At 48.7% G+C, this 25906-nt stretch overlaps 1 protein-coding gene across 1 annotated transcript in view; it reads left to right on the top strand.

Moving 5' to 3' along the window:
- The window catches only part of CRTAM (cytotoxic and regulatory T cell molecule), a gene marked incomplete at both ends in the record, with an annotated part of 42204 nt that overhangs the window by 10534 nt on the left and 5764 nt on the right, over positions 1 to 25906 (top strand). The window contains 9 exon segments of the mRNA XM_080649862.1: positions 1 to 18; positions 20 to 39; positions 42 to 161; positions 8045 to 8191; positions 15188 to 15340; positions 16928 to 17071; positions 17872 to 18033; positions 23279 to 23404; positions 25735 to 25818. Of these exon segments, the coding sequence (XP_080505988.1) occupies positions 1 to 18; positions 20 to 39; positions 42 to 161; positions 8045 to 8191; positions 15188 to 15340; positions 16928 to 17071; positions 17872 to 18033; positions 23279 to 23404; positions 25735 to 25818 (974 nt within the window).

The raw sequence follows: 25906 nt of genomic DNA on the forward strand, positions 1-25906 counted from the left end.
CTGGGAGGAGGGCGCCCATGAGGTCACAGAGCTGCGGCCTCACCCCTTCAAAAGAAACCACTCTGCCTCGCCTTCAGGCTCTGGAGGAAGCCAGGGTGACAGCACCCAGAGCAGCATGTGGTGGAGAGTTTGCAGTTTGCTGGTGTGGTGCTCCCTACCAGGTAATGTTTTCTGATGCTCTTTTGACTTAATGTTTTGCCAAATCTACCAGTCAATCAACTGCATTCTCAGAGGAACTGCTATAGAAGGTAACCCGGGTAAATGTGCTCAGAGGTCCCAAGGCACACCAAAATGACACAGCTGAGGGGTGTTAGTGAGTTTATTTAAGGGTAAGACAGCAGGGATTACTGCAGTGTGTGTCTCTGGGGGACCTTGTGTGGCAGAATGTAACAAGTGTACCAGCTGAAAGAGCATCCGTTTTGGATGTAAAATCTCCTTAGCTAAATGATAGAACGACTCTGATATCCAGTGTCTGCATCTTGAAATAAAGATGATAACAATGTTTGATCTACCAAACTCCCTGGTTGGTTAGAAGATTCAAATTTCAAATGTGAAAGCACTTTGAACATAGCAAAGTGCTCCAGGACTCTTCAAGAGGTCAGTGAAACTAGTGCTTATGTCTTAAGAGTCAATTATACTTTACATTGTATTATTACTTTCAAATTTTATTTTTGGTTTTTAATGCCAATGTAGCACAAATTAAAGACTCAGTTACCTTTTGAGCGCAGGTAAAATTATTCCTGCCCAAGGTGGGGTCCTTGATTGATTGCAGCTAGTATCAGATTCTTCAGAGGAAACCACACATGAAAGTGCTGCTTGCTGGTGTGTGTGTGTGTGTGTGTGTGTGTGTGTGTGTGTGTGTGTTTTCAAACCTTGGGCCTGGAGGTGTGTTTCACAAATGCAACTATCCTTCTAAGTCTGCACTCACCATAGAATCGCATTGGAAAGGTTCTATTTAAAAACTAGATTTCCTATTTTCATAGCATTTCAATTATGTTTTACTTTATACACTTCAATTTGTGCCTTCTTGTTTGATCCCTGTACCCTAAGGCACTTGATAAGTATTCAATTTTGGTAATAAATAATATTAGTTCCTGTAATAACTGACTTAAATAATAGCTACTCACATTCAGAAAAAAAAAAACACATTTAGAGAGCTAAAATTAGAACGCTTTAAATTAGTCTGAAGTTTAAAGCCCTTAACTTTTTTCAGGATTCAAGTTATTGTCATGTGAAACTGCCTACAAAAATAAAATTGTAAATAAAAACAGCAATGACTATGTTTTATGGTAAACCTAAGACAAGTTATTTGGAAATATACTCAATATTATTAATAAAGAGAAGAGAGAAATATATTTATTGTGCAATGCACAGTACTGGGTAATTTTTGTTAATTATGTTTAATTTTAGCAAAGATACTGAGATAGGTATTAACATCCCTAATTTGCATATGATAAAATTTGAGGTTAAAAGGAGTTAGATAACCTGCCCAAGTTATCACAAGTAGTTAATTACAATGTAAGTAGCAGCCCACAAAGCACATAGTAAAAGTATTTTCTTGTGAACCAATCTGTGTGCATGTATGTGTGTGTGTGTATGCTTGTACTAGTATATGCATGTGTGTGTGTGTGTGTGTGTACTGGGTTGTGACAGATAATGTCTTTCATAACGTGGATCAAAAGTTTGACAGCCACTGCTCACACCGTTGGGAGATCCATTATTGAGAAACCCCAGTGTGAAAACTCACCTAAGGCCCAGTGGGCACCTGGCCTCAGCGAGGGCTGTGTGCTGGCTGTGGACCTTGCTCAGGCCCACTAGAGTCCCAAACAAGAAAGGAGCTGACCATGTTGCTTTCTTGTTGGTAAAGAAGCAGAAAATCTGCTTCTAGTGTACAACTTCTAAGGCTGCAAAAAATTTATAGACCAGAAAAGTCCCATAATCTTGGAGCCTACCCTCTTTTTAAGGTTGTCATTGGCATAAATAGGTACTAGGATGGTTAAAACAATAAGAATGAAGAATTTTTCAAAATTAACCCCATTGCCCTGTATTGTGGATGATGAAAACCCACCCCTGTAGCCTCCACTGTGGTTACTGGGTGGAGGTCGAACACAGGAGACAACAGCACAGCTACAGGTTGAGTGGGTCCTCCTAACTCTTCTTTGGACAGGAATAGCCTTATGTGCATTGACATGTATTTGAGCCAATTTCTTTAAAGTTATATTGAAAATAATTGGATTCTGACAGATTAATTTTCACACTTGTTATTTCATGTATTTATTCTATCTGCAAAGCAGAACTGCTCCTCCTTGTAACTCTCTGATGGAAGCACAGCTTGCCTCAGACCGCACCGGTCATGGAATAAGGCTCTGGTTTGAGTAAGGCTCTGGTTGCATGTGTCTGGTCTTCACTTAGCTCTAATCTTTGTTATTCAGCGTAATAACTACAAAGTCAGCATCTAATTACTGAATATATACATTATGCATTTACTTATTTTTTAGTCATTAATTCAACTGATACTTAAAACCTCACTCTGTGCTAGGACCTGGTAATATGAAATGCATGAATGGCCAACAGTTTTTCCAAGAAAACTGTAACCTAGCCACGGAGACAGACTTGTAACCACTATGTGCTAAGTGCTGTGAGAGAGTCTAGTCCAAGCCTGTGGGACCTGGAGGAGAGTCAGTAGGCCCTTGTGGGGAGGGTGGAGCCTAAAGGCTGTTGGGAAGTTTGACAAAAGTGGTGTAATTTGAGTTGAGTCTTGAAAGAGAGAAGAAAGGTATTCTAGGCCAAGAGAACAGCTGGGACCAAAGCCACGTGTCTCCAGGAGCCTGGACCTCCCTGAAAGCAGCAAATGGCCTTTGCATGGAGCATTTGAAAAGGAGCATCAGCCAGTGGTGCTGAGGAGAAGGAAGGAACCTTCTGGAATTTTGGTCTGATTCTTACAAGCAATGGAGCCTTTCCAAGTAGTCTAGAAAAATGTAATTATAGAAACAGATGAGGTTGATAAACTAGAGGGAGCAGAGACTAGAAGGAAGTGATTGCAATGGGCAAAGAAAGAAACCAGGATGCCTCAGCTAAAGTAGTAATAGTAGTAAAAAAATAAATAAAGAGAGGGAGAGGAATAATGGATTAAAGATATGCTTTGGAGAGAGAGGAGAGAGAGAGAGAGAGAGAGAGAGAGAGAGAGAGAGAGAGAGACTCTCAATGCTGGTGCTGACATTAGTGAAGACTAAGAAACACTGGAAGAAGAGGTGGTACGTCTGTGTGAGGTGTGCGCGTGGCATGGTAGCAGTAGGAATAATGAGCTCCAGTTGGACATGTCCATTGGGGGTCCCTGCAGGACAGACTCTGTTCTGGAGCTTTTAATATTATCATATGCAAATCTAACCAACAAAGTAAGAGAAAGGAAGAATACTTCATTCTCTGCAGTCTACTGTGATGACCTCCAGTGGAGGTGGAGACCACACTGCGATCCCAAACCCTGGAGAGCACTGAGGACGCGGGAAGGGCCATGTTGCACTTCTGTGTGCTGGCAGGTGGCCATGAGGGCTGCTTGCCCTTTTGCTTGAAGGTTGGTCACGTGCTCTGGCGTGAAGCCATCCCACTGTTAGGACAGTTGGTTGATGGGGTTGGAGGTGGAGATGGGGAAGGTCACAGGTTCCATTTCCGTACACAAACCAGTCCCGGTAAATAGACCTCACAGCTCGACTCAGCAAGCAGCCTCATAGCACATGCGGGGCACAGAGGGATGACTCCAGCTGCGGCAGTAACAGCCAAGCCCAGAAGGCCACAGTCCACTCCATGAGCATGACCTACCAATGGGAGTGGTGACACCCAGAAAGACCACAGGCCCTTACTGCCGAGCCCCGCACCCGAGCATTTCTGAGCCACATGGAACTCTGGAGCTCAGACAGGGAACACTGAGCAGGAGGACAAGCGCTCAGGGCCCCAGAGAAAGGGTGCATGTTTCTAAAGCCTGCAGGGAGGAAGTGGTGAGCAGAGAGGGCACCCCACACCCCAGCCCTCTAATGAAGAAGGTGAAGATCTCACTCCAAACTTAGGTGAAAACAGTTGAACAGAGGCGCTCCAGTTCCATCTTCAATGTCAGTAAGAGGATCATGGGGAAAGGTCAATTATAAGATGTGTCCTGCAGCTTAGGAGCAGTGCTCCCTCCTACCCTCTCCCCTCCCACCCTCTCCCCTCCCACCTTCTCCTCTCCCACCCTCTCCCCTCCCACCCTCTCCCCTCCCACCCTCTCCCCTCCCACCCTCTCCTCTCCCACCCTCTCACCTCCCACCCTCTCCCCTCCCACCTTCTCCTCTCCCACCCTCTCCCCTCCAACCCTCTCCCCTCCCACCCTCTCCCCTCCCAACCTCTCCCCTCCCACCCTCTCCCCTCCCACCTTCTCCTCTCCCACCCTTTCCTCTCCCACCCTCTCCTCTCCCACCCTCGCCTCTCCCACCCTCTCCTCTCCCACCCTCGCCTCTCCCACCCTCTCACCTCCCACCGTCTCACCTCCCACCGTCTCACCTCCCACCCTCTCCTCTCCCACCCTCTCACCTCCCACCGTCTCACCTCCCACCCTCTCCTCTCCCACCCTCTCACCTCCCACCCTCTCCTCTCCCACCCTCTCTTCTCCCACCCTCTCCTTTCTCACCCTCTCACCTCCCACCCTCTCCTCTCCCACCCTCTCCTCTCCCACCCTCTCCTCTCCCACCCTCTCACTTCCCACCCTCTCCTCTCCCACCCTCTCACCTCCCACCCTCTCCTCTCCCACCCTCTCACCTCCCACCCTCTCCTCTCCCACCCTCTCCCCTCCCACCCTCTCCCCTCCCACCCTCTCCTCTCCCACCCTGTCCTCTCCCACCCTCTCACCTCCCATCCTCTCCTCTCCCACCCTCTCACCTCCCACCCTCTCCTCTCCCACCCTCTCACCTCCCACCCTCTCCTCTCCCACCCTCTCACCTCACCTGGACACGCGGAGCAAGCTTTTCAAGCCCCATGGCACAGGCTGCTCTCCTGCCTACAGTGACGCCTGCCTCTAAATCAAGCACGGGGTCTACATGACAACTCAAAGGACAAATAGGCGTATACAGCCGAAAGCAAGGCTTGGAACAAAGAGTAAAGAAAACAACGAATTTTCTATGCCTCTTTCACAGCCCCTTTCCATCTAAACTCAGGCATCTCCAGTCGTGGTCAGTCTGGTCAGCGCCTGATACTGAATTACAGGAGCAAACATAGTGTTAGGAGACACAATTCTTACCATGTGCTAAAAAGCCATACAATTTAATTCCTAGGCATGTATCCCAAGCAAAAGACCATGATCCTTAAAATGAGAGACATCTCTAATAATAAAAGCATAATATGCTAATTAGACAAGACAGCAGAATGGCCTTCTAGACAACCTTATGGACGAAGCCGGGGCTGCGAGGGCTGAGCCCCTTGCAAGAATTTCATGCACCAGGCCTCTAATTTATTCATAAACAGGCCGCTGACAAGTCTCACCCCTCTCATCTCCCAGATGCAGGCTTCCTGTCTCAGCAATCCTTTTTACCAAAGGGAAGAACATTGGCAACATTGCTAAGTATAAACTTCTGGCCCCAAGGATGAAATCAGAGCGTGTTGATTAATACCAGCTTTTACTCTGTCATTGATTCAATGTAGCCACCTTCCTCCTGTCTCTGTTTCTATTAGCAAGGTGAGAGCAGCAGTGCCTGCCTGCTGCCTGCATTGCAGCGCCAGCATGAGAGCGGGCGTTCAACCATGTCTTTTAAGCTCACAGTGAGCGTTCCTGTAAGGAATGAATTTTAGAAAAATGAAAAACATATGCACTGCCCTCCAGAAAGCCCTGTCAGTTTGTGGGAAGCAAGCTAACACACAAGAACTAGAGAGCAAAGCAAGAATCATAACGAAATGGTTATGGAAACAATGGAAGTTACTTCTAGGTTCAAACTCTTGGCTCAGAAGCTGTTTAACCTTAGAAAAATTCTGTTGTCACTCAAAGCCTCTCTACTAATATCCTTATTATTCAACTAGAGGCCCAGTGTGCAAAATCATGTGGCCTCGCCCATCTGCGTGTGCCTCGCTGTGCTCACAGCCCAGCCCACCCGCACACACCCGCAGGACCAAGACCCACTGTGCCCGGGACTGAGACCCGGATCGAGACCTGCCACGCCGCGAGACCCATCAATGCACCTCCTGGCGACTGGTCGTTTGGTCGTTATGGTGTTACGGCCATGGCTTTTTATAATGTAGATTATGGATTGATTTTATAGATTAGAATATTTCCAATGACCCAACCTAAGCAGAATTCTGGAACAATTCTGGAATGGAACAGTTAAATTTCCAGAGCTCTCCAAAGTACTTTTCCTAATACTTGAAAAAAAAAATTTTTAAAGTATTTTTTTTTAATTGATTTTTTACAGGGAGGAAGGGAGAGGGATAGAGAGTTAGAAACATTGATCAGCTGCCTCCTGCACACTCCCTACTGGGTATGTGCCCACAACCAAGGTACACGCCCTTGACCAGAATCGAACCTGGGACCCTTGAGTCCACAGGCCGACGTTCTATCCACTGAGCCAAACCAGTTAATACTTGAAATTTATCACAAGCAAATAACTTCCTTCTTCTTTCTTTCTTTTTTAAAAATTTAAACTAATGCAGTAAAACTCATTATATTTCATATTCATAATTTCTAACCGCACAATATTCTCATGCTTCTGTGAGTGTTTTGTACTCTCATTGATAAGAATTGTCATTCTCAGAAAAAGTATGTTTTAAATTTAAAACTTGAAGAAATAAGAAATAGCAACAAATGTGCCAACTTACTTTTCCTATCACTGTCCTTTTGGGAGGATAAACTTACAGCTGCTTCAAATCAGTTGTTTACTGTTCCCTGGGGCAGTGACAGGGGGAGGGGGAGCCCCGTCCTCCCCTCCATCCTGGATGCCTGCAAGGTGCGGGAGGCACATGTTGCTCCTTCATCAGCAAGGCCAGGAGGCCGAGGGGCCTGGGGCTCATCACTCAGTCCAGCCGAGTTCCAGGGCTGTAGACTCTGCAGCGCGCAGACTTGGGTGCGACCCACGCCCAGGGCTGTGTGACCTTGAGCCTCTCTTCTATAGAGGGAGCCGCATAATTCTTCCTTCTAGGGTTAGTTTGAAAGTTAAATTAAATGCAGGTAAGCCTGGCTGTGTGGCTAAGTGGATGAGTGTCAACCAGGAGCTGAGAGGTCACTGGTTCGATTCCCAGTTGTGGGCTCGACTTCCAGCAGAGGCATGCAGGAGGCAGCTGATGGATGATGTTTCTCTCTCATTCATGTTTCTCTCTAGCCCTCTCCCTTCTTCTCTCTCTAAAAGTCAATAAAAACATATTAAATAATAAATAAATAAATAAATAAATAAATAAATAAATAAATAAATAAATAAATGTAGGTAAGAGGAACTGACGTCGGACAGAGCAAGTGCCAGTAGATGTTCAACTGCCCCCTTTTCCCATCCAGACTTCCCCCCTTCAGCCCTCCTTGCCTCGCATGTTGGTGCTGGCTGAGATCCTGTTTCTGAATGAAATGTGTATAAATGCTCAAATAAATGGGTAGGTGGGTTGAGGCTGAGTCCCTGCCGGTGGGAGTGGGTGTTGGAGCCAGCTGACCACACCCCTTCTCTCCCTTGTGTAAGAAATAAGGTGCGCCCCCAAGTCCAGGGGTCCAAAGCACACTCGGAGCCAGGCAGCAGGGCAGACGGCTTTCCTCCTGCAGGAGGGTGCGCACATGGTCAGGGAGCATGCGCCCTGAGCAGGCGGTCCCTCGGCTTTTAATCCTGACACACGTGACCTGTCCCTCACCCTTGATTGGAGCTCAGGCTCACAGTCTTTCCCGATTGGCTAATTCAAAGGAAGGGGTTGGTGTTGCCATTTCAAGATGGTGGCCCCCAGGGGAGCTGCACATCATGTGGCCAACATGGTGGCTGCCAAGTCACGTGAGCAAAGATGGCGACTGCTAAACTGTTGTTTGACAGAAAAGATGACTTGTTTATTATCACACTCGCAGCGGCCTCCCTGGTGGGCCCCCTGGAGACTGTGGAGGTGGAGGAGGGCCATCCGGTGACCCTGAGCTGTGTGGCGCCCGCCATGGAGCGTGGGCCCTTGCAGTGGCTGGCCCCCTCGGGGTTCACCATCTTCTTAAACCAGCATCCTGGTAAGTGGAAAAACATCAATTGCCCCAGTGCTCCCCCCAGGGGTCTTCGGACAGACATGGGGAGGCCAGAAGCCCGTGGGAGTGCCGCAGAGGGCGGAGCCCCACCAGCTGTCCCACACGTGGTTGTGCCCCGGGCGTCTGCACGGGAACCTCCCAGCGGCTGGGAAAGGGGCTCATATCAGAAGCGGCTTTTCCTGACTGGCCTTGCCCCTCACCCACGTCATGCTGTCAGTCTCATATACATGGACAGGCAGCAGCCCAGGCACCCCCTCCCATGCCTGTGGCCACTGTGTCCTGTGCCCTCCACTTCCCCCTTCCTCCACCAGCCTCTGCACAAACTCCTCGAGGGGTTCCCGACTGCAAGAGGGTGCAGGCCAGGCCAAGGGACTCCACCAGTGCACGAATCCGGGCACCAGGCCTCTAGTATGCATATGAGATCTTTGGCTAATCTCTTCCTGCCCTTGCACCCCCTTCTCTCTGAGATACATCAGTCTTTTCCATGTTTCCATGCTTGTGCATTGAGAGTCTGCCCCCTGGTGGTCAGTGCTTGTTGTAGCTGCCAGTTGAATGGTTGAGTGGTCAAACAGACAGACACTTAGCATATCATCCTTTTATATATATAGACTAGTGGCCCCGTGCACGAAATTTGTGCACGGGGTGGGGTGTGCCTCAGCCCAGCCTGCACCCTCTCCAATCTGGGACCCCTTGAGGGATGTCCAACTGTCAGCAGTCGGACATCCCTTTCACAATCTGGGACTGCTGGCTCCTGACCGCTCACCTGCCTGTCTGCCTGATTGCCCTTAACCACTCTGCCTGTAGCCAGCTCACCCCCACCTGCCAGCCTGATCACCCCCAATGGCCCCCCCACTGGCCTGATCACCCACAACTGCCCTCCCCTCTTGGCCCCAACTGTCTCTACCTCATATGAGTTTCAGGTAAAAGCCACCATGGCTTTCTCCAGAAGAACGTCTGGAAGGTCTTTTGGAAGGTCTCCCAGTCTAATTAGCATATTACCCTTTTATTAGTATAGACTAGAGGCTGGGTGCATGAAATTCGTGCATGTGGGGGGGGGTGTTCCTCAGCCCAGCCTGCACCCTCTCCAATCTGGGACCCCTCAAGGTATGTCTGACTGCAGGCAGTCAGACATCCCTCTTACAATCCAGGACTGCTGGCTCCCAACTGCTCGCCTGCCTGCCTTCCTGATTGCCCCTAACTGCTTCTGCCTGCCGGCCTGATCACCCCCTAACCACTCCCCTGCCAGCCTGATTGATGCCTAACTGCTCCCCTGCCAGCATGTTTGCCCCTAACTGTCCTCCCCTGCAGGCCTGGTCCCCCCCCCCCCCAACTGCTCTCCCCTGCTCTCCCCTGCAGGCCTGGGTCCCCCCAACTGCCCTTCCCTGCAGGCTCGGTCGCCCCCAACTTCCCTCCTCTGCTAGCCTGGTCACCCCTAACTGCCTTCCCCTGCTGGCCAGATTGCCCACCAGTGCCCTCCCTTGCCTGCCTGGTCACTCCCAACTGCCCTCCCCTGCTGGCCATCTTGTGGCAGCCATCTTGTGTCCACATGGGGGCAACCATCTTTGACCACATGGGGGCAGCCATCTTGTGTGTTGGAGTGGTGGTCAATTTGCATATTACTCTTTTATTAGATAGCATAGAGGCCTGGTGCACGGGTGGGGGCCAGCTGGTTTGCCCTGAAGGGTGCCCCGATCAGGGTGGGGGTTCCCTTGGGGGATGGGGAGGCCTGGGCAAGGGGCCTGTGGTGGTTTTCAGGCTGGCCATGCCACCATTGGGGTGGGGGTCCCCACTGGGGATGGTGCTGGCCTGGGTGAGGGGCTGGGGCAGTTTGCAGGCAGCCACACCCCCATCAGGTGAGGGTCCCTGCTGGGGTGCTGCACCAACCTGGCTGTTTGCAGGCTGGCCACGCCCCCCAGTGGGGACTCTCACCCCATGGGGGCGTGGCCAGCCTGGGTAAGGGGCTGAGGGCCATTTGCAGGCCCCTCCCTTGGCGGCCAGCCTGGGCGACGGCAACCCAAGCCTCCCGCACACCCAGGCCGGCTCCGTGTCCTCCGCTCACAGGCCCCTCCTTCAGTGGCTGGCCCAGGCAGGCAGGAAGCTTGGCTTCCTCCATTGCCAGGACTAACCCAAGCCTTTTGCTCACTTTGGCTAGCTCTGTGGCTGCTGCCATTTTTGTCCCACTAATTTGCATACTCACTCCTGATTGGCTGGTGGGTGTTGCAAAGTGACAGTCAATTTACATCTTTATCTTTTATTAGTGTAGATTATTGACATATGACATATGAGTTTCAGAGGTACAACATAATGATTGACATGAGTATATATTCAATAAGTCTGGTTAGCATGCATCCCCTCACATAGTTACATTTTTGTTTTGCTTGCAGGATTCTTAAATGTCTGTTTCATTCATTTCTGAGAGCAGGATTCTAACCCTCCTCTTCATACTGAGGTCATTTTATATCCCCACTCAACAATTCCAAGGCCACAGGCTTGGAACATCTTCAAAAACAGCAAACTTTATTCTGCCTTTGAAAAGCAGAGCCTTTAACAAAGTAACAGGCTTTGAAACCATGAAGCACTGATGTGGTGGATGTAAAATAACTAATAATTATTTCAAGCTAAATGAACCATGAAGACGAGATTCCAATACTATGGTTAAAAGTTCTGACCAAGAAACTTCATGTAGAGACTAGAGGTTCGGTGCACAGATTCATGCACAAGTAGGGTCCGGCCAGCCCGCCCCAATGGGTGCTCATCTGGCTGGGCCGGCAGGAGGTAGGGCACTCGGAGGTTGGCCAGCTGACCCCGCCCCCGATCAGGGTGGGGGGCCAATTGGGGGGCGGGGCCAGCCAGAGGGAGGGGCTGCAGTGCGCGTCATAGTGACTAGTCATTTTGGTCATTGCGGTCATTCTGTCGTTCTGGTCACTTGGCTTTTATATATATAGATGATGCTGTTACATAATGCTTTTGGATGTTTTGTTTTGGGCTTTTTAAGGCGATGGCATGACCAGATGTCTCTCCAGGAGGCCAGGATCTGGCTGGGTGGGTCACAGCCAAGGGCCAAGTTTGCCCCTGGTGGACCCTGCAGGAAGATTGTTGCTATAAATGGGGAAAGGGGACATGGTGAGTCTGGCATTTAGTATGCAGAAAGGCTGAGATCAAGGGTCAGGGGTCAGGGATGCATTTAAACTCCTTACAGTGCACAGAACAGCCCCCACGACAAAGAATTAGGGACTCAAACATCGATAGTGCTGAGGTGAATTCCTCCTTCTAGTTCATGTAACATCGGGAGAGACACAGCTGTGGTTCCAGGTGAGAAATAGCTTTCCTTGCTCAGCCATTCTTGGCTTAACAGTTCCAGGCTTGTTCATATTCTATTTTTTTTTAATTTAATAAATCTTTATTGTTCAGATTATTACAATTGTTTCTCCTTTTTCCCCCCATAGCTCCCCTCCACCCAGTTCCCACCCCACCCTTTGCCCTTACCTCCACCCACACGGTCCTCATCCATAGGTGTACGATTTTTGTCCAGTCTCTTCTTGCACCCCCCACACCCCTTCCCCCCTGAGAATTATCAGTCCATTCCCTTTCTATGCCCCTGATTTTATTATATTCACCAGATTATTCTGTTCCTCAAATTTTTAATTCACTTGATTTTTAGGTTCACTTGTTGATAGATATGTATTTGTTGTTCATAATTTTTATCTTTACTTTTTTCTTCTTCCTCCTCTTAAAGAATACCTTTCAGCATTTCATATAATACTGGTTTGGTGGCGATGAACTCCTTTAGCTTTTTCTTATCTGTGAAGCTCTTTATCTGACCTTCCATTCTGAATAATAGCTTTGCTGGGTAGAGTAGTCTTGGTTGTAGGTTCTTGCTATTCATCACTTTGAAAATTTCTTGCCACTCCCTTCTGGCCTGCATAGTTTCTGTTGAGAAATCAGCTGACAGTCGTATGGGTGCTCCCTTGTAGGTAATTAACTGTTTTTCTCTTGCTGCTTTTAATATTCTCTCTTTGTCTTTTGCTCTTGGCATTTTAATTATGATGTGTCTTGGTGTGGTCCTCTTTGGATTCCTTTTGTTTGGGGTTCTGTGTGCTTCCTGGACTTGTAAGTCTATTTCTTTCACCAGGTGGGGTAAGTTTTCAGTCATTATTTCTTCCAATAGGTTTTCAGTATCTTGCTCTCTCTCTTCTTCTGGCACCCCCATAATTCTGATGTTGGTATGCTTGAAGTTGTCCCAGAGGCTTCTTACACTATCTTCAACTTTTTGAATTCTTTTTTTTTGCTTTTCCGGTTGAGTGTTTTTTGCTTCTTTGTTTTTCAAATCTTTGACTTGATTCTCGCGTTCCTCTAGTTTGCTGTTGGGTCTCTGTATAATATTTTTTATTTCAGTCAGTGTATGTTTAATCTCTAGTTGATCCTTTTTCATATCTTCGAGGGTCTCGTTATATTTATCGGCCTTTTCTAGGATATTCTTGAAGAGCCTTATAACCGTGGTTTTGAATTCTATATCCAGTTGTTTGTTTTCCTCCATTTCTTTCGTTTGTGATCTGTTTCTTCATCTCCCCATTTTTCACTGCTTTGCTGAGTTGGTAGAGTAGCTTTGTGTGTTAGGTTTCCTATATGGCCCCGTGGGTCTGCCTCCCCAGTTAACCTGAGGTGGACACTCTTGGTGCACCCCTTTGTGGACTGTGTGTACAGCCTTGTTGTAGTTAATTCTTGATTGTTGTTGGTATCACGGGGAGGAATTGACCTGCAGGCTAGTTGGCTGTGAGGATCAGCTGTGTCTACACTGGGAGATTTTCAGTGCTGGAGACAGCCTTATAGGATTAGCCTTGCCAGACTGCAAAAGCCTCTGTGCTCAGCTTGGATGGGGTGGAGTCTCAGGGTGGAGCAGACAGTCTTGGCTTCCCGTCAGCCCTGCCCTTGGGTGGGTCTCCAGACCTCTGCCTTCCGAGGTTCCCGAGTTTCCACCTTACAGTCCAGATTTCCCCGGTAAGAGCGTGGGTTCCCAGGGGCTCGCCCGGATCTGCGGTTCAGTGCAGTCAGAACTGGGGTTCAGTGCCGTCAGGAGCTTCCGACTCCCTTCTGCTAGGGACAGCCCGTGGCAACCTCCACAGTCAGTCTTTGTGCACACTCGCGCCTCCAGACCCCTGCCGCTGTGGCTCCCCTGAGTCTCCGAGTCTCCGTGTGCCTTTCTCTCTACCTGACAGTCCAAACTCTCCCTGTATGAGCCTGGGTCCACAGGGTTTCGCCCGGAACTGAGGTTCAGTGCAGTCGGAACTGGGGTTCAGTGCTGTCGGGGGCTTCTTTCCCCCTCCCGCCAGAGAAAGCCAGCCAGGCACTCCACCGCCCTTCCTCTCTGTGCGCACGTGTCTCCGTACCTCTGCTCTTTGCCGCTCCTTCTCCGTGAGCTTTCCTCTTTCCTTCTAGTTGTAGAATTTCCACTCAGCCAGCTTTCCTGTGGTTCTGGATGGTGTCCGTTCTGTCTTTTAGTTGTAGTTTTGAAATTGTTGTGCGGGGCAGCAGTTTAGGTGCTTACCTATGCCGCCATCTTGGTTTCTGTTGTTTATATTCTAAATCTCAACAGAAAAGAAAAAAAAGAAAGGGAAGGAGGGAGTACTGGTTAGCTGAGGGCCTCAGACTGCAATGGGCCTCCCCAAAGACCCAAGAGGAACACGGCTGCCGGCTGGAATCCTCCAGAGCGTGACTTTTAAATCCTCCATTAACTAAACACCTGGAAGGACTAAGTCATAATTTTGGGGGAACTTCAAATAATAATGAACTTTAAAAATCCTATCCAATAAAAGAGTAATATGCAAATTGACCATCACTCCAACACACAAGATGGCCGTCCCCATGTGGTCAAAGATGGCTGCCCCCATGTGGACACAAGATGGCTGCCACAAGATGGCAGGCAGGGGAGGGCAGTTGTGGGTAATCAGGCCTGCAGGGGAGGGCAGTTGGGGGTGACCAGGCCTGCAGGGGAGGGCAGTTGTGAGGGACCAGGCCTGCAGGGGAGGGCAGTTGGGGAGAACCAGGCCTGCAAGGGAGGGCAGTTAGGCATCGATCAGGCTGGCAGGCAGAAGTGGTTAGGGGCAATCAGGCAGGCAGGCAGGCAGGCAGGCAAGCGGTTGGAAGCCAGCAGTCCTGGATTGTGAGAGGGATGTCCGACTGCCTATTTAGGCCCGATCCCGGTGGGGTCCCAGATTGGAGAGGGTGCAGGCTGGGCTGAGGGACAACCCTCCACCCCATGCACAAATTTCATGCACCGGGCCTCTAGTCTAAAAATAAAAAGCACCCAGCTGGAACAATGAATATCAATGCATTTATTTTACATTCTTCACACTCATTCTGACAAGACAATATCAAATGAATCAGATTTCAAAAAGGTAAATCATAGTGGGCATTTTTTTAAAGCATCCTTTTTAAAAAAAATAAAAAACAAAAAACCACACAACTTTTTTATTTTTATTTTTTTAGAGAGAGACATGGATTTGAGAGTGCCTCCTGCGCACTCCCCTGGGGCTGGGTCCGAAACCTGGCACGTGTCCCAACCGGGAATCCAGCCAGCAACCTTTGGGTTCATGGGACAATGCCCAAACAACTGAGTCACTCCAGCCAGGGCTAGTGGGGTGTTTTCCACAATGTAATGTCTAAAATTCTTTAAAATTCTCCTGCCACAGAACCCTCCACCAGCACAGTGTTCTTAATTTCCTACAAACATAAATAAAGCAAATGGTTTATTTCACAGATACCAGGATTGGCATATTTTATTTCCTACTCTCATTTCAAGCTATGGAGAGGCACCCAGCTGGTAACACTAGAATTTGTAAGCCAACTCAATCCAAGATTGATATTTGTTCCTTCAAAGTGTGGAAATCGAGAGCTATTCCTGCTAATAATCAATCCACCAAGAGTCTGTATTCATCTGGTACCTTTCCTCATAACACGCTCTCCCCCACTCACCCCATACAGCTTTAAAAAATACCAAATACCAGCTTCTTCATCACTCCCCCAATGAGCTCTCCATCCGTGTGGCCAATGTGACCCCGCACGACGAAGGCGTGTACACGTGTTTACATTACAGCGGCTCTGTGAGCACTAAGGCAGTGAAAGTGGTGGTGCTGGGTGAGTGCCTCAAAGCGGGGTGCCGGGAGGGAGTGGGGTGCCGGGAGGGAGCAGGGTGCTCAGGAACATTACATGTCATTTCTAAACTTAACATTTTAGTTTTAGAAGGTTCCCTCCAGCTATGACCTGGGCACCTCTGCCATCTTTTGTTGGAAGGAAACAGAAAGGAACATTCTGAGTTGCAAGCCCTTAGATTAAAATGTGAATTCATGAAATTTGTCTTTGGACTCAACTAAGTTTCCTCTCCAGGGAACTAAAAAAGAGTTAATATTTAATGACCTGTGACGAGGCTCTAGGGAATCAGAGGCGAACCAGGCACAACCCCTGTTCACAAGGCACTGGCACACTAGTTCCAGAGGGCAAAACGTGTGTGTAAAGAAAGGAGAGCATTATGACAGCAATGACGTCAGGTGTAACTGCACTGGAGAATCGGCTCACATCCTCTGCCAAAGCCATTTCCTCTCTCTTGCGGGGTGCGGGGTGCGGGGGTGGGGGGGGCGGGACTCGAGGAGCAGTGACAGCCTCCTGACCCACCAGACCTGGCTCAGCTCAGGGATGTCAGTTTTGTCACACTCAAGTCCACTATCTTTACATGCAGGCTTTTTCTGTGGCAGAAGAGTTCAATTAACAACATGATTTCCCATGTCATACCTTCTCTTACTGAATTAGTATAGTGCAGTGCCTTCCATAAAGCAATGGCATGGTGACAAAGCGTTAGGAAAGCGGGGGGCTCCTGGGGCAGACCCCATGTGCTCAGCCCAGGGCCTTCTGTCCCCTCCTGGCAGTCACAGCACCTGTGCACCCCTCCGTCATTGCACTTGAACACGATCCTTTTTCCCTACGTGATCTCTTCATGAACAGTTTGGGGTGGAGTCTATCACTAGACTACTAGTTCGGAATCTAACACATCGAGCCATGCTTGGTGCTGGCTGCCCAACGCCTGGCTGGCAGGTGGATGAGGAAATGAATGTGAAGAACGCAGGTCTGGACCAAAGAGTGAAGTAGAATGGGGAGAGCGAGAGTCTAACTACAAAGTGTGTCCCAGGCGGGAGCAGGAAGAAAGAGATCAAGGAGCCCTTTGTAAGACACATGCCTTTGATGTTGGAAGAGAGCAGAAGTAACTTATGGTGAAGTGAGTCATAGACTCAGGAAGTTTAGGGCTTAAACAACCAATTTAAAACCCGACTTCTTCATGTCACAGACCGGGAAACTGATAAACCACAAAATCGGAGGACTAACCCAAATTCTTATAACTAGTTGGTGACAAAGGTGGAGCTAGAATTCAGGTCTCTATTCCTCACCTAGTGCTCAACCAATCAAAACAGTCATATATCAAATGTGAAGCATTGCTTTTGTAAGACAGTCAGTTTGGGGATTCCCAGGGACTAATCACATGCTGGGTAACAACTATCTGACTATCGCCACAGGCACAGCAAACTCTTAACTCTGTTCTGGGAGAGGTCAGGTGGAGAATATGCCATGACTCAGACCAGACCCTCAGTGACCCCTGCGTGAGCAGGCTCCAGGCTTCCTGAGATATGCAGACCAGCTAATTCAGCACAGAAAACTCTGTTTTTTTTTTTCTAGCAACTCCTCTCAAGTCAACCCTGGAAGCTTCCGTCATCAGAACGCAAAACAGGGAAGAGCAGGTGGCACTGATGTGCTCCACGGTGAGGAGCAGGCCGCCCCCACAGATAACCTGGCGGCTGGGGAACCACACGGAGCTCCCAGGTGAGTGCAGACCCTTGGCTCCTCAATTTCCGAAGGATTCTGTGAATGGTCTGTCGCCCTCTGGTGGTAGGAGGTGTCAAAAAACCTCATTCAATAATTATCCATTCCTTATAACCAATCACTATTACGTTTTAATCTTGGAAGGCTAATCACAAATAACATTATAACATGTTTTGTGCAAAGCAAGGTAGAAATCTAAAACGTAATATTACAGCATCTTAAAATTTGACAAAACTTTATAAATTAAAAGACAAAATAGAGCTATTACCTGTGAGCTTACGCTTTTTAGTAGGGTTAACATTGAAAGCACATTTACGGCGTAGAACAGTGTCATACCCTCAATGACAGTAAGTAATTATGTAACAAAGAATCTAAACTTCAAGCCTTCTGATGGAAGCGGGTAATTGTCATGCTTAGAAATGTGTATAGCTTGTTTATATTTCAGCAGCGTTACATGTGGTTTTATATAATCACGATTCTTCAGGCGCTGCGTCCGCTGCTGGTTGATTGGGTCAGAAGGCTTGCGTCTCCGTGTTTCCAGCAGCACCAGGCTGCTCCGGCGCAGGCACGGCGTGCTTTGGGGTTGTCAGTAGGGGAGGGTTCACAGGAACCTCTCCCCTGTGTTCACCCGCTTGCTTTTGTGACCAGGCCAAGCACACGCAGGCAGCTGTCTGTGGTCAGAGCGAGGATAGGAGTCTACCAGGCCGGCAAGATGGCCAGGCCCTGGTTTCTGAGAGCCACACCCACCAGGAACAGCAAACAGCCAGGGCCTGGCCTCACGCAGCGCCTGTTGCCTGCAGGGGACACCGCGCACGCCTTTGACGGAGCCCTCGGGACCTGGAACAGCAGCAGCGCGCTCAGGATCCCCGCGCGCCGCGGGAGCGCCTCCGTGGACTGCGTGGTGCGCCACGAGGGCCTCCGCGGAAGGAGGCTGGTGGTCTCTTTCCGGATCGAAGATTTGGGTAAGAACTGATGATGTCTGTCATCATTTTAGATTTTCCTCAGTATTATACTATCACACACAATGAAACAAAGGGGAAAAGCCTTCCAGAGGAAGAGGCCTGTCAGCAAAGCCCTCCTTAACAGCAAGTTCTCTCAATGATGGACGCTTCTCCAGCTGGGCAGCTCTTCCCACACCCCTCGCTCCCCACCCGCCCCCCTCGCGGCCCCCCACGGCCGCCCTGCTGCCTGGGAACCGCGCCCTAGGCACAATCTCACAGTGTCAGCTGGCTTTCTGATCCTGACGTCACGTGCTCACAGTGTCAGCTGGCTTTCTGATCCTGACGTCACGCGCTCACAGTGTCAGCTGGCTTTCTGATCTGACGTCACGCGCTCACAGTGTCAGCTGGCTTTCTGATCCTGACCTCACGCGCTCACAGTGTCAGCTGGCTTTCTGATCCTGACGTCACGTGCTCACAGTGTCAGCTGGCTTTCTGATCCTGACCTCACGCGCTCACAGTGTCAGCTGGCTTTCTGATCCTGACGTCACGCGCTCACAGTGTCAGCTGGCTTTCTGATCCTGACATCACGGGCTCACAGTGTCAGCTGGCTTTCTGATCCTGATGTCACGTGCTCACAGTGTCAGCTGGCTTTCTGATCCTGACGTCACGCGCTCACAGTGTCAGCTGGCTTTCTGATCCTGACGTCAAGCGCTCACAGTGTCAGCTGGCTTTCTGATCCTGACATCACGGGCTCACAGTGTCAGCTGGCTTTCTGATCCTGATGTCACGCGCTCACAGTGTCAGCTGGCTTTCTGATCCTGACCTCACCTGCTCACAGTGTCAGCTGGCTTTCTGATCCTGACGACACGTGCTCACAGTGTCAGCTGGCTTTCTGATCCTGACGTCACGCACTCACAGTGTCAGCTGGCTTTCTGATCCTGACCTCACCTGCTCACAGTGTCAGCTGGCTTTCTGATCCTGACCTCACGTGCTCACAGTGTCAGCTGGCTTTCTGATCATGACGGCCAGGTCACTGGACCGCGCCTCACTGTAGTGCAGTCACGTTTCAGAGAGGTCATGTGAACCACACCACATCTTTATATTTGACCCAAAAGGAGACAATATTAACTGAAACACATTTAAGCTTGTCTGTTTTATTTTATGTGAATGTGAAGCACTCACTTGGTGACATTGTCATGATTATTCTTTAGATGTATTTTGTTAAAACTGTTTTTGAAGATTTTAGTTTAATCATGTTAATATTCTGAGCAAAACAAGATGACAAAATCACCAAAACATCAAATATTAAACGCGAAGACGAGGTGCTTCCATTTTCAGAATCTCTAGTTTCTGAGTCCTTCCCCGTAAGTGGGAGAAATACTTTTTACCCGATAGAGAACCTTTTGAGCCAAGAAGCATCCTCTGAGAAGCAGCGAGGATGCGGGGACCCAGCGCGCAGCGCGATCAGGCCTCTCAGGTGAGAGCTTCCTGAGAAGGGCTCCCCGGCCAGGGGGGCAGGAGCCTGCAGGCGGGTGCAGAGTGCCCTCTGTGGTCCACGGAAGCAAGTGCTCGTGAAAGGCCCCTTGCTCACCGCATCCCCTCACCGCCACCGCCACCACTCCCACTGTCGCTTTCATCAAACCGCGAGCGCTCCTGGAGGCAGCTGCCTTTAGGAGACTCGGACCCACAGCCTGCGGAGGGCTGTGACCTGACGCAGATATTCCGCCTCGCCCATCAGTGGAGGGAGCACAGGGCAGTCGGGGCCTTGGGAGGTCACCAAGGAGAAGGGAGACTTGATGTATCTGATGCTCCTGAAAGACCATTCTTAAACCAGAGCACCCGCAGCACAGAACCTTCCTGGGGAGAGAGGAGGGCGCGGCAGCAGCTGGCGAGCTGATCCTCCAAGTGACCAACACGGAATCCTGATTTCCTATCACTTATTTGAAGATGGGATTAAAAACAAAGTCTAGCAACTGTGGGACTAACTTTTTAATAGTATTTAATTTTTATTAATTTGAATTTAAATAGTCGTGGCAGCTGGTGGTGCTGCGTGGACTAGCCAAGGGCTGTGACATCTGATCAACCAGAAGGACAAGTCTCCACTCCCACCATCAAACCGTCTAATGGGGTGTGTCCAGCAGCTTGCCCACAGAGAGGACAAACCCAGTTTCTTATCTATAGACTCCAGTTCATATATATTTATGCATAAAACAGGTTCTATAGCTATATACGCATGCAACATAGGAAATATACAAATATTGCCTATGTATGTACATATGGTTTTTATATACACACTAGAGGCCTGGTGCATGAAATTCGTGCACTGGGGAAGGGCTGTCCCTCAGCCCAGCCTGCACCCTCTCCAATCTGGGATCCCACTGGGATCGGGCCTAAACGAGCAGTCGGACATCCCTCTCACAATCCAGGACTGCTGGCTCCCAACTGTTCGCCTCCTTGCCTTCCTGATTGCCCCTAACCGCTTCTGCCTGCCAGCCTGATCACCCCCTAGCCACTCCTCTGCCAGCCTGATTGATGCCTAACTGCTCCCCTGCCAGCATGTTTGCCCCTAACTGCCCTCCCCTGCAGGCCTGGTCCCCCCCCCCAACTGCTCTCCCCTGCAGGCCTGGGTCCCCCCAACTGCCCTTCCCTGCAGACCCAGTCACTCTCAACTTCCCTCCTCTGCCGGCTGGGTCACCCCTAACTGCTCTTTCCTGCAGGCCTGATCGCCCACAACTGCCCTCCCTTGCAGGCCTGGTTCCTCCCAACTGCCCTCCCTGGCTGGCCATCTTGTGGTAGCCATCTTGTGTCCACATGGGGGCAACCATCTTTGACCACATGGGGGCAGCCATCTTGTGTGTTGGAGTGATGGTCAATGTGCATATTACTCTTTTATTAGATAGGATAGAGGCCTGGTGCATGGGTGGGGGCCAGCTGGTTTGCCCTGAAGGGTGTCCTGGATCAGGGTGGGGTTTCCCTTGGGGTGTGGGGCAGCCTGGGTGAGGGGCCTGTGGTGGTTTGTAGGCCGGCCATGCCCCCTGGCGACCCAAGCAGAGGACCTGGGATCTGGGATTTATTTATCTTCTACAATTGAAACTTTGTAGCCTGGAGCGGAGCCAAGCCTTCTGCTCGCTCCGTGGTGGCAGTCATTTCTGTTGGGGTTTATGTATCTTCTATAATTGAAACTTTGTAGCCTTAAGCGGAGGCCAAAGCAGGCCAGGGCTGCAGAAGCTTGGCTTCCTCCATCGCCACGGGCAACCCTAGCCTCCTGCTCTCTCCAGCTCCGTGGCTGCAGCCATTTCTGTTTGGGTTTATGTATCTTCTATCATTGAAACTTTGTAGCATTGAGTGGAGGCCTAGGCCTGCAAGGGCAGGCAGAAAGCTTGGCTTCCTCCATTGCCAGGGAAACCCAAGCCTTCCTCCTGCTCTCTGTGGCTGCAGCCATCTTGGTTGAGTTTATTTGCATATTCCCTCCTGATTGGCGGTGGGCGTGGCTGGTTGGTGTAGCGGAGGTACGGTCAATTTGCATATTACTCTTTTATTAGATAAGACTAGAGGCCTGATGCACAAAATTCGTGCAAGAGCAGGCCTTCCTTCCCCCCCTGCCGGCACCAGCTTCCCTTGCAGCCCCGGCTTTGTCTGGAAGGTGGTCCAAAAGGACGTCTGGTCTAATTAGCATATTATGCTTTTATTATTATAGATCTATACATACATTATTATATATCCAACAAGATATATAATGTGTGTGTGTATATATATATATATATATATATATATATATCCTGTTTTGTACATAAACATATAATTACCTAATTTTACATAGTATACATTATTCTAGAAGACCTTAATCATGGATAAGTTTTATTCTATGTGTCCCCAATATTTCTCATATGTTGCTCTTCTTGCATTTTCTTCTAGTACTTCTATTTGCCTCGCTTTCGAGCATTTTCCTCTTTTCCTTGCCAGTAATTCTCCTGTTTCTTCGATTTTCTCTAGCGTTTTTGTGATTATGCTGGCATGGGCAAGGGTTCGGTGAGCCTGAGGAGGGGTGGTGAAGGATTAAAGAAAAGATAGACAAAGAGAATATAGCTGGGGCTCAGTGGATATCCTGTGCCTGGATGAGGCCACAGAGAAGGATCCAGCCAGCAAGCGGAGACTTTATTTTATAGTCAGAGGTAAACACCATAGTTACAATGTTCTTGTGAGTTTCACTTGTTTTGGCAGCACTTGCTGCACCTCCCACAGCCCATTAGCTACCCAGGAAGGATCTAGGGGGTGTGATAAGGTCAAGCTTAATTATGCTAAGAGAGCTGTGCCCTCTAAGCTGGGACTTGTTTGTGGCTTTGCCAACAGGTCAGTCCAGGGCTTAACTCTAGAGCCGCTCCCACAATGTGGTCACTGAGTTCATTTTAGCTTCAGTCCATGTCACTATTTCTCGTGTTTCCTTAGTGATTCTTCTTCCTTTCCTTGGCACTCTTGTATGCAATTCAGGCTTTTTAAACAGTTTTCAAAAAAATTTAATGTTTGATTAAAACAAGAAGATACTAAAACCAGGGAACGTTTGATTAAATGAAATACTCATAGATTTCATAGGGACATACCCCTTGTCACCTATCAGTATTTGCAAGTTAACAGATACCTTTTAATACGCTCCTTGGGTGCAGGCCTATTCACAGACAGCTCACAGCTATGCTAAGCAGAACCTCTGGAAACATTTCTAGATACTGTTTTATATTATACAAATTACCATTTAATAAGCACTGTGCTTAATAAATAGCCAGCATAGTGCTAAACATGTGGCATGAATTAATTCTCACAAAAAATGTCAAGAGGTAAATACACTTAGTATCTTCATATAATAAGTATTAAGAAACTGAGCATTCAAAACATTAGGCATCTTATTCGAATTCACTCAGCAACAAGCAAGTCAAGCATTGGAACTCAACCCAGTCTGAGCCTGATCCAAAGCCATCTAACAGTGAGTGGTTAGATATGTGAGTGGGTAAATGATGGACAGGCAGGGGACCGGCAGGGAGATACAAGTAGAGAAAGCGGAGACCCTTTGCCCAGGGTGCCAGACGCTCCTCCCCAGAGGTCACAGGCTGCAGTCCGAAGCCAGGGAGCTGGGCAGCCGGGCAGTGGCAGCCACAGGGCCACACACCAGCCGCGAGCTACAAAGCAATAGCTCTGAGGCTTCTGCAAAACCTCGGCGAGCAGGCAGCAGGAGAATACATCCTCCACCCTATTCAGCTGAGTACACTGTGGGCAGGATTGGTCTTCATAGTGGCAGAATTTTGTTTTTCCCCTTTTTTAGTTACTCGTCAAGAGATGGCCTCAGATGCCCTGGGGAAAAGCTCTCCATCCTCACGAGATGCCCTGCAGGCCGCTAGCACTGGTAAGTGTGGAAATCATTCAAACTTAAAAAAAATCCTGCCTCTTTGGGAACTCGGTTTTCCATTTGTAAGTTTTGAGAACATTTTTTTTTTTTTGTAACAAGACCATTCAGGACTCCCTCCAGCTTTGTGGTGACCGGAGAAGTGCCACAGTTCACCATCAAGGGTTCAGAGTAGCTAGCACCTTGTAAGCACTCGCTCACTCTCTCTCTCTCTCACACACACACACACTTGTAACATTTGCATGTCCACTGTGGAGACTCATTTCTTTGTTTTCCCATCTAGAATAGACCAAAAACAAAGAGCAAAGCAGCAGGATCTGGAGATTTGATGTTTCTTATCATCAAATAACAAAGTCACCTTTTAAAGTTTGTCACTTACTTGGTTGTCAAAAACTCAGATAGTTTTAATGACAAAATTGAACTATAAAAGCAGAAGAATGCAGAAAGCCTGCATTATAACTTGCAGACAGTGAGCCCACTTGATGGTGAACTCTGGACAATGATCACATATTTAAGTTATGTTTTATTTCACTCAGTTTAGCCTCTGGTAACAGCCAGCACTCAGAAAGTGCATAGCAACCACTGCGGGCAGGATGCAGGCGGCCGGCCGTGGTGCCGTGAGCGCCACCGTGAGTCTTGCCCAGAGAGGCTGTGAGTCTCTTCAGAGGCGTCTATAACAGTGTTATTTGGTGGGATAAGTGCACTCATGGCACCATCACGTGCATACTTCTGAGTATCAGATCACACTTAGAAATTGCTTATCTTGAATCATATTTAAAAATAAATGTTTAGGGGTTTTAAACTGATAAATAACACTATGTGCCATATAGTTTTTTGAAGGAGAATGGAAATTGAAAATATGAAGTGGAACAGCCACATCATTTGCTTCATAAGCCAATATTTTTATAAATGTTTAGAATCTAGTTGTCTTTAAGTTGGCTGACACCACTACTAAACAACTCAATTTTCTGCTCTGCCTTTTCATCTATACTAATAAAAGGGTAATATGCTAATTAGACTGGGAGACCTTCCAGGAGACCTTCTGGACGTCCTTCCAGACAAAGCCATGGTGGTGGGGCCGAGGCAGAGGCAGTTAGGGGCGATCAGGCTAGGAGGGGAGAGCAGTTGGGGGTGATCAGGCTGGTGGGGGGACAGTTGGGGGTGAGCAGGCCAGCAAGGGGGACCAGTTGGGGGCGATCAGGCTAGGAGGGGAGAGCAGTTGGGGGCGAGCAGGTTGGTGGGGGGGCAGTTGGGGGTGATCAGCTGGTGAAGAGGGCAGTTGGAGGCGATCAGGCCGGCAAGGGGGGGCAGTTGGGGGTGAGAAGGCCAGCAGGGGAGGCACTTGGGGGCAAGCAGGCAAGCAGGCAGAGTGGTTAGGGGCGATCAGGCAGGCAGGCAGGTGAGCAGTTAGGAGCCAGTGATCCCAGATTGCGAGAGGGTGCAGGCCAGGCTGAGGGACACGGCCCTCCGTGCACGAATTTCATGCACCGGGCCACTAGTATAAAACATAAGAGTTTAAAAATATGGTTTCTAAAACTCCTTTCAGTTTTCAAGTTTTACAATTTTATTACTGTTAACAATAGCCATTTTCAGTAGAAGAATAGATGGTTTCATTCCCCTTGTGTAATGGGCTAAAGAGCCAGATATTACAATGGGAAAAACATAGGGAGGATAAACAACAAAATCAGGAAAAGATTTTTATGATTTTTATAAATTGTCCTCCCTAGCAAAGGCATCTTGTTACATCCCACTTCTGGGGGTGGGCGGGGGGCACACACATAGGTTTGAATGACAGCTGAGCCTACTTTTAACATAAAGTCATGGCTTTGTGCATTCAGGCTGCAGGTTTCCTATCCATAGAGCTCTGATGCCTCCTCACTGTCCCGGTGTCACCTGGAAGCATCCTAAGGCCCTTCTCACTAACAGACCTGGTTCAGGAAGAAAGTACACAATAATGGTTTTAATGTTGGGTTCTGACTTTCAGTATTGACTCTCCCACTGCTTTGCTGCAGAACTTTAGACAATTTATTTAAGTTTTCTAGAACTCTGCTGGCCCAGAGCTGTGGTAAGAAGTAACTCGCTCAGTCTAAGGCCTGGTACAAAGTAAATGTTCAATAAAGATTAACCTTAAAAAAATAAGGCAAAGTAAGCCAGACCATTCACAACTATTTTGGGAAGACATCTGTCGTTCAGAAGTGACCTCATTGTTTTTAGTGAGCATCACTGAATTTGGTCGCCAAAGCTGCTTGCTGCTTTTGGACTAACTTGTGTGGATATACACACTCAATATACACAGTCAGAGGCATATGTCCTATTTTCTCTCATCTTAGCTGCAGCGATGGAAGATTTTAGTACATCAGTGATGGACAAGGAAGAGGAAGAACAAACCATTCAAGACTCTGACTTGACGACTGGTAAGTGTTCCACCACCTTTAGAATAAACACTTGACATTCTAACCGCTTAACCAGTAAGTCCAATGGTTTCTTCAATCCTCATTCCTC

This window comes from Plecotus auritus, assembly GCF_963455305.1.
Source record: "Plecotus auritus genome assembly, chromosome: 13".
Taxonomy (NCBI): domain Eukaryota; kingdom Metazoa; phylum Chordata; class Mammalia; order Chiroptera; family Vespertilionidae; genus Plecotus; species Plecotus auritus.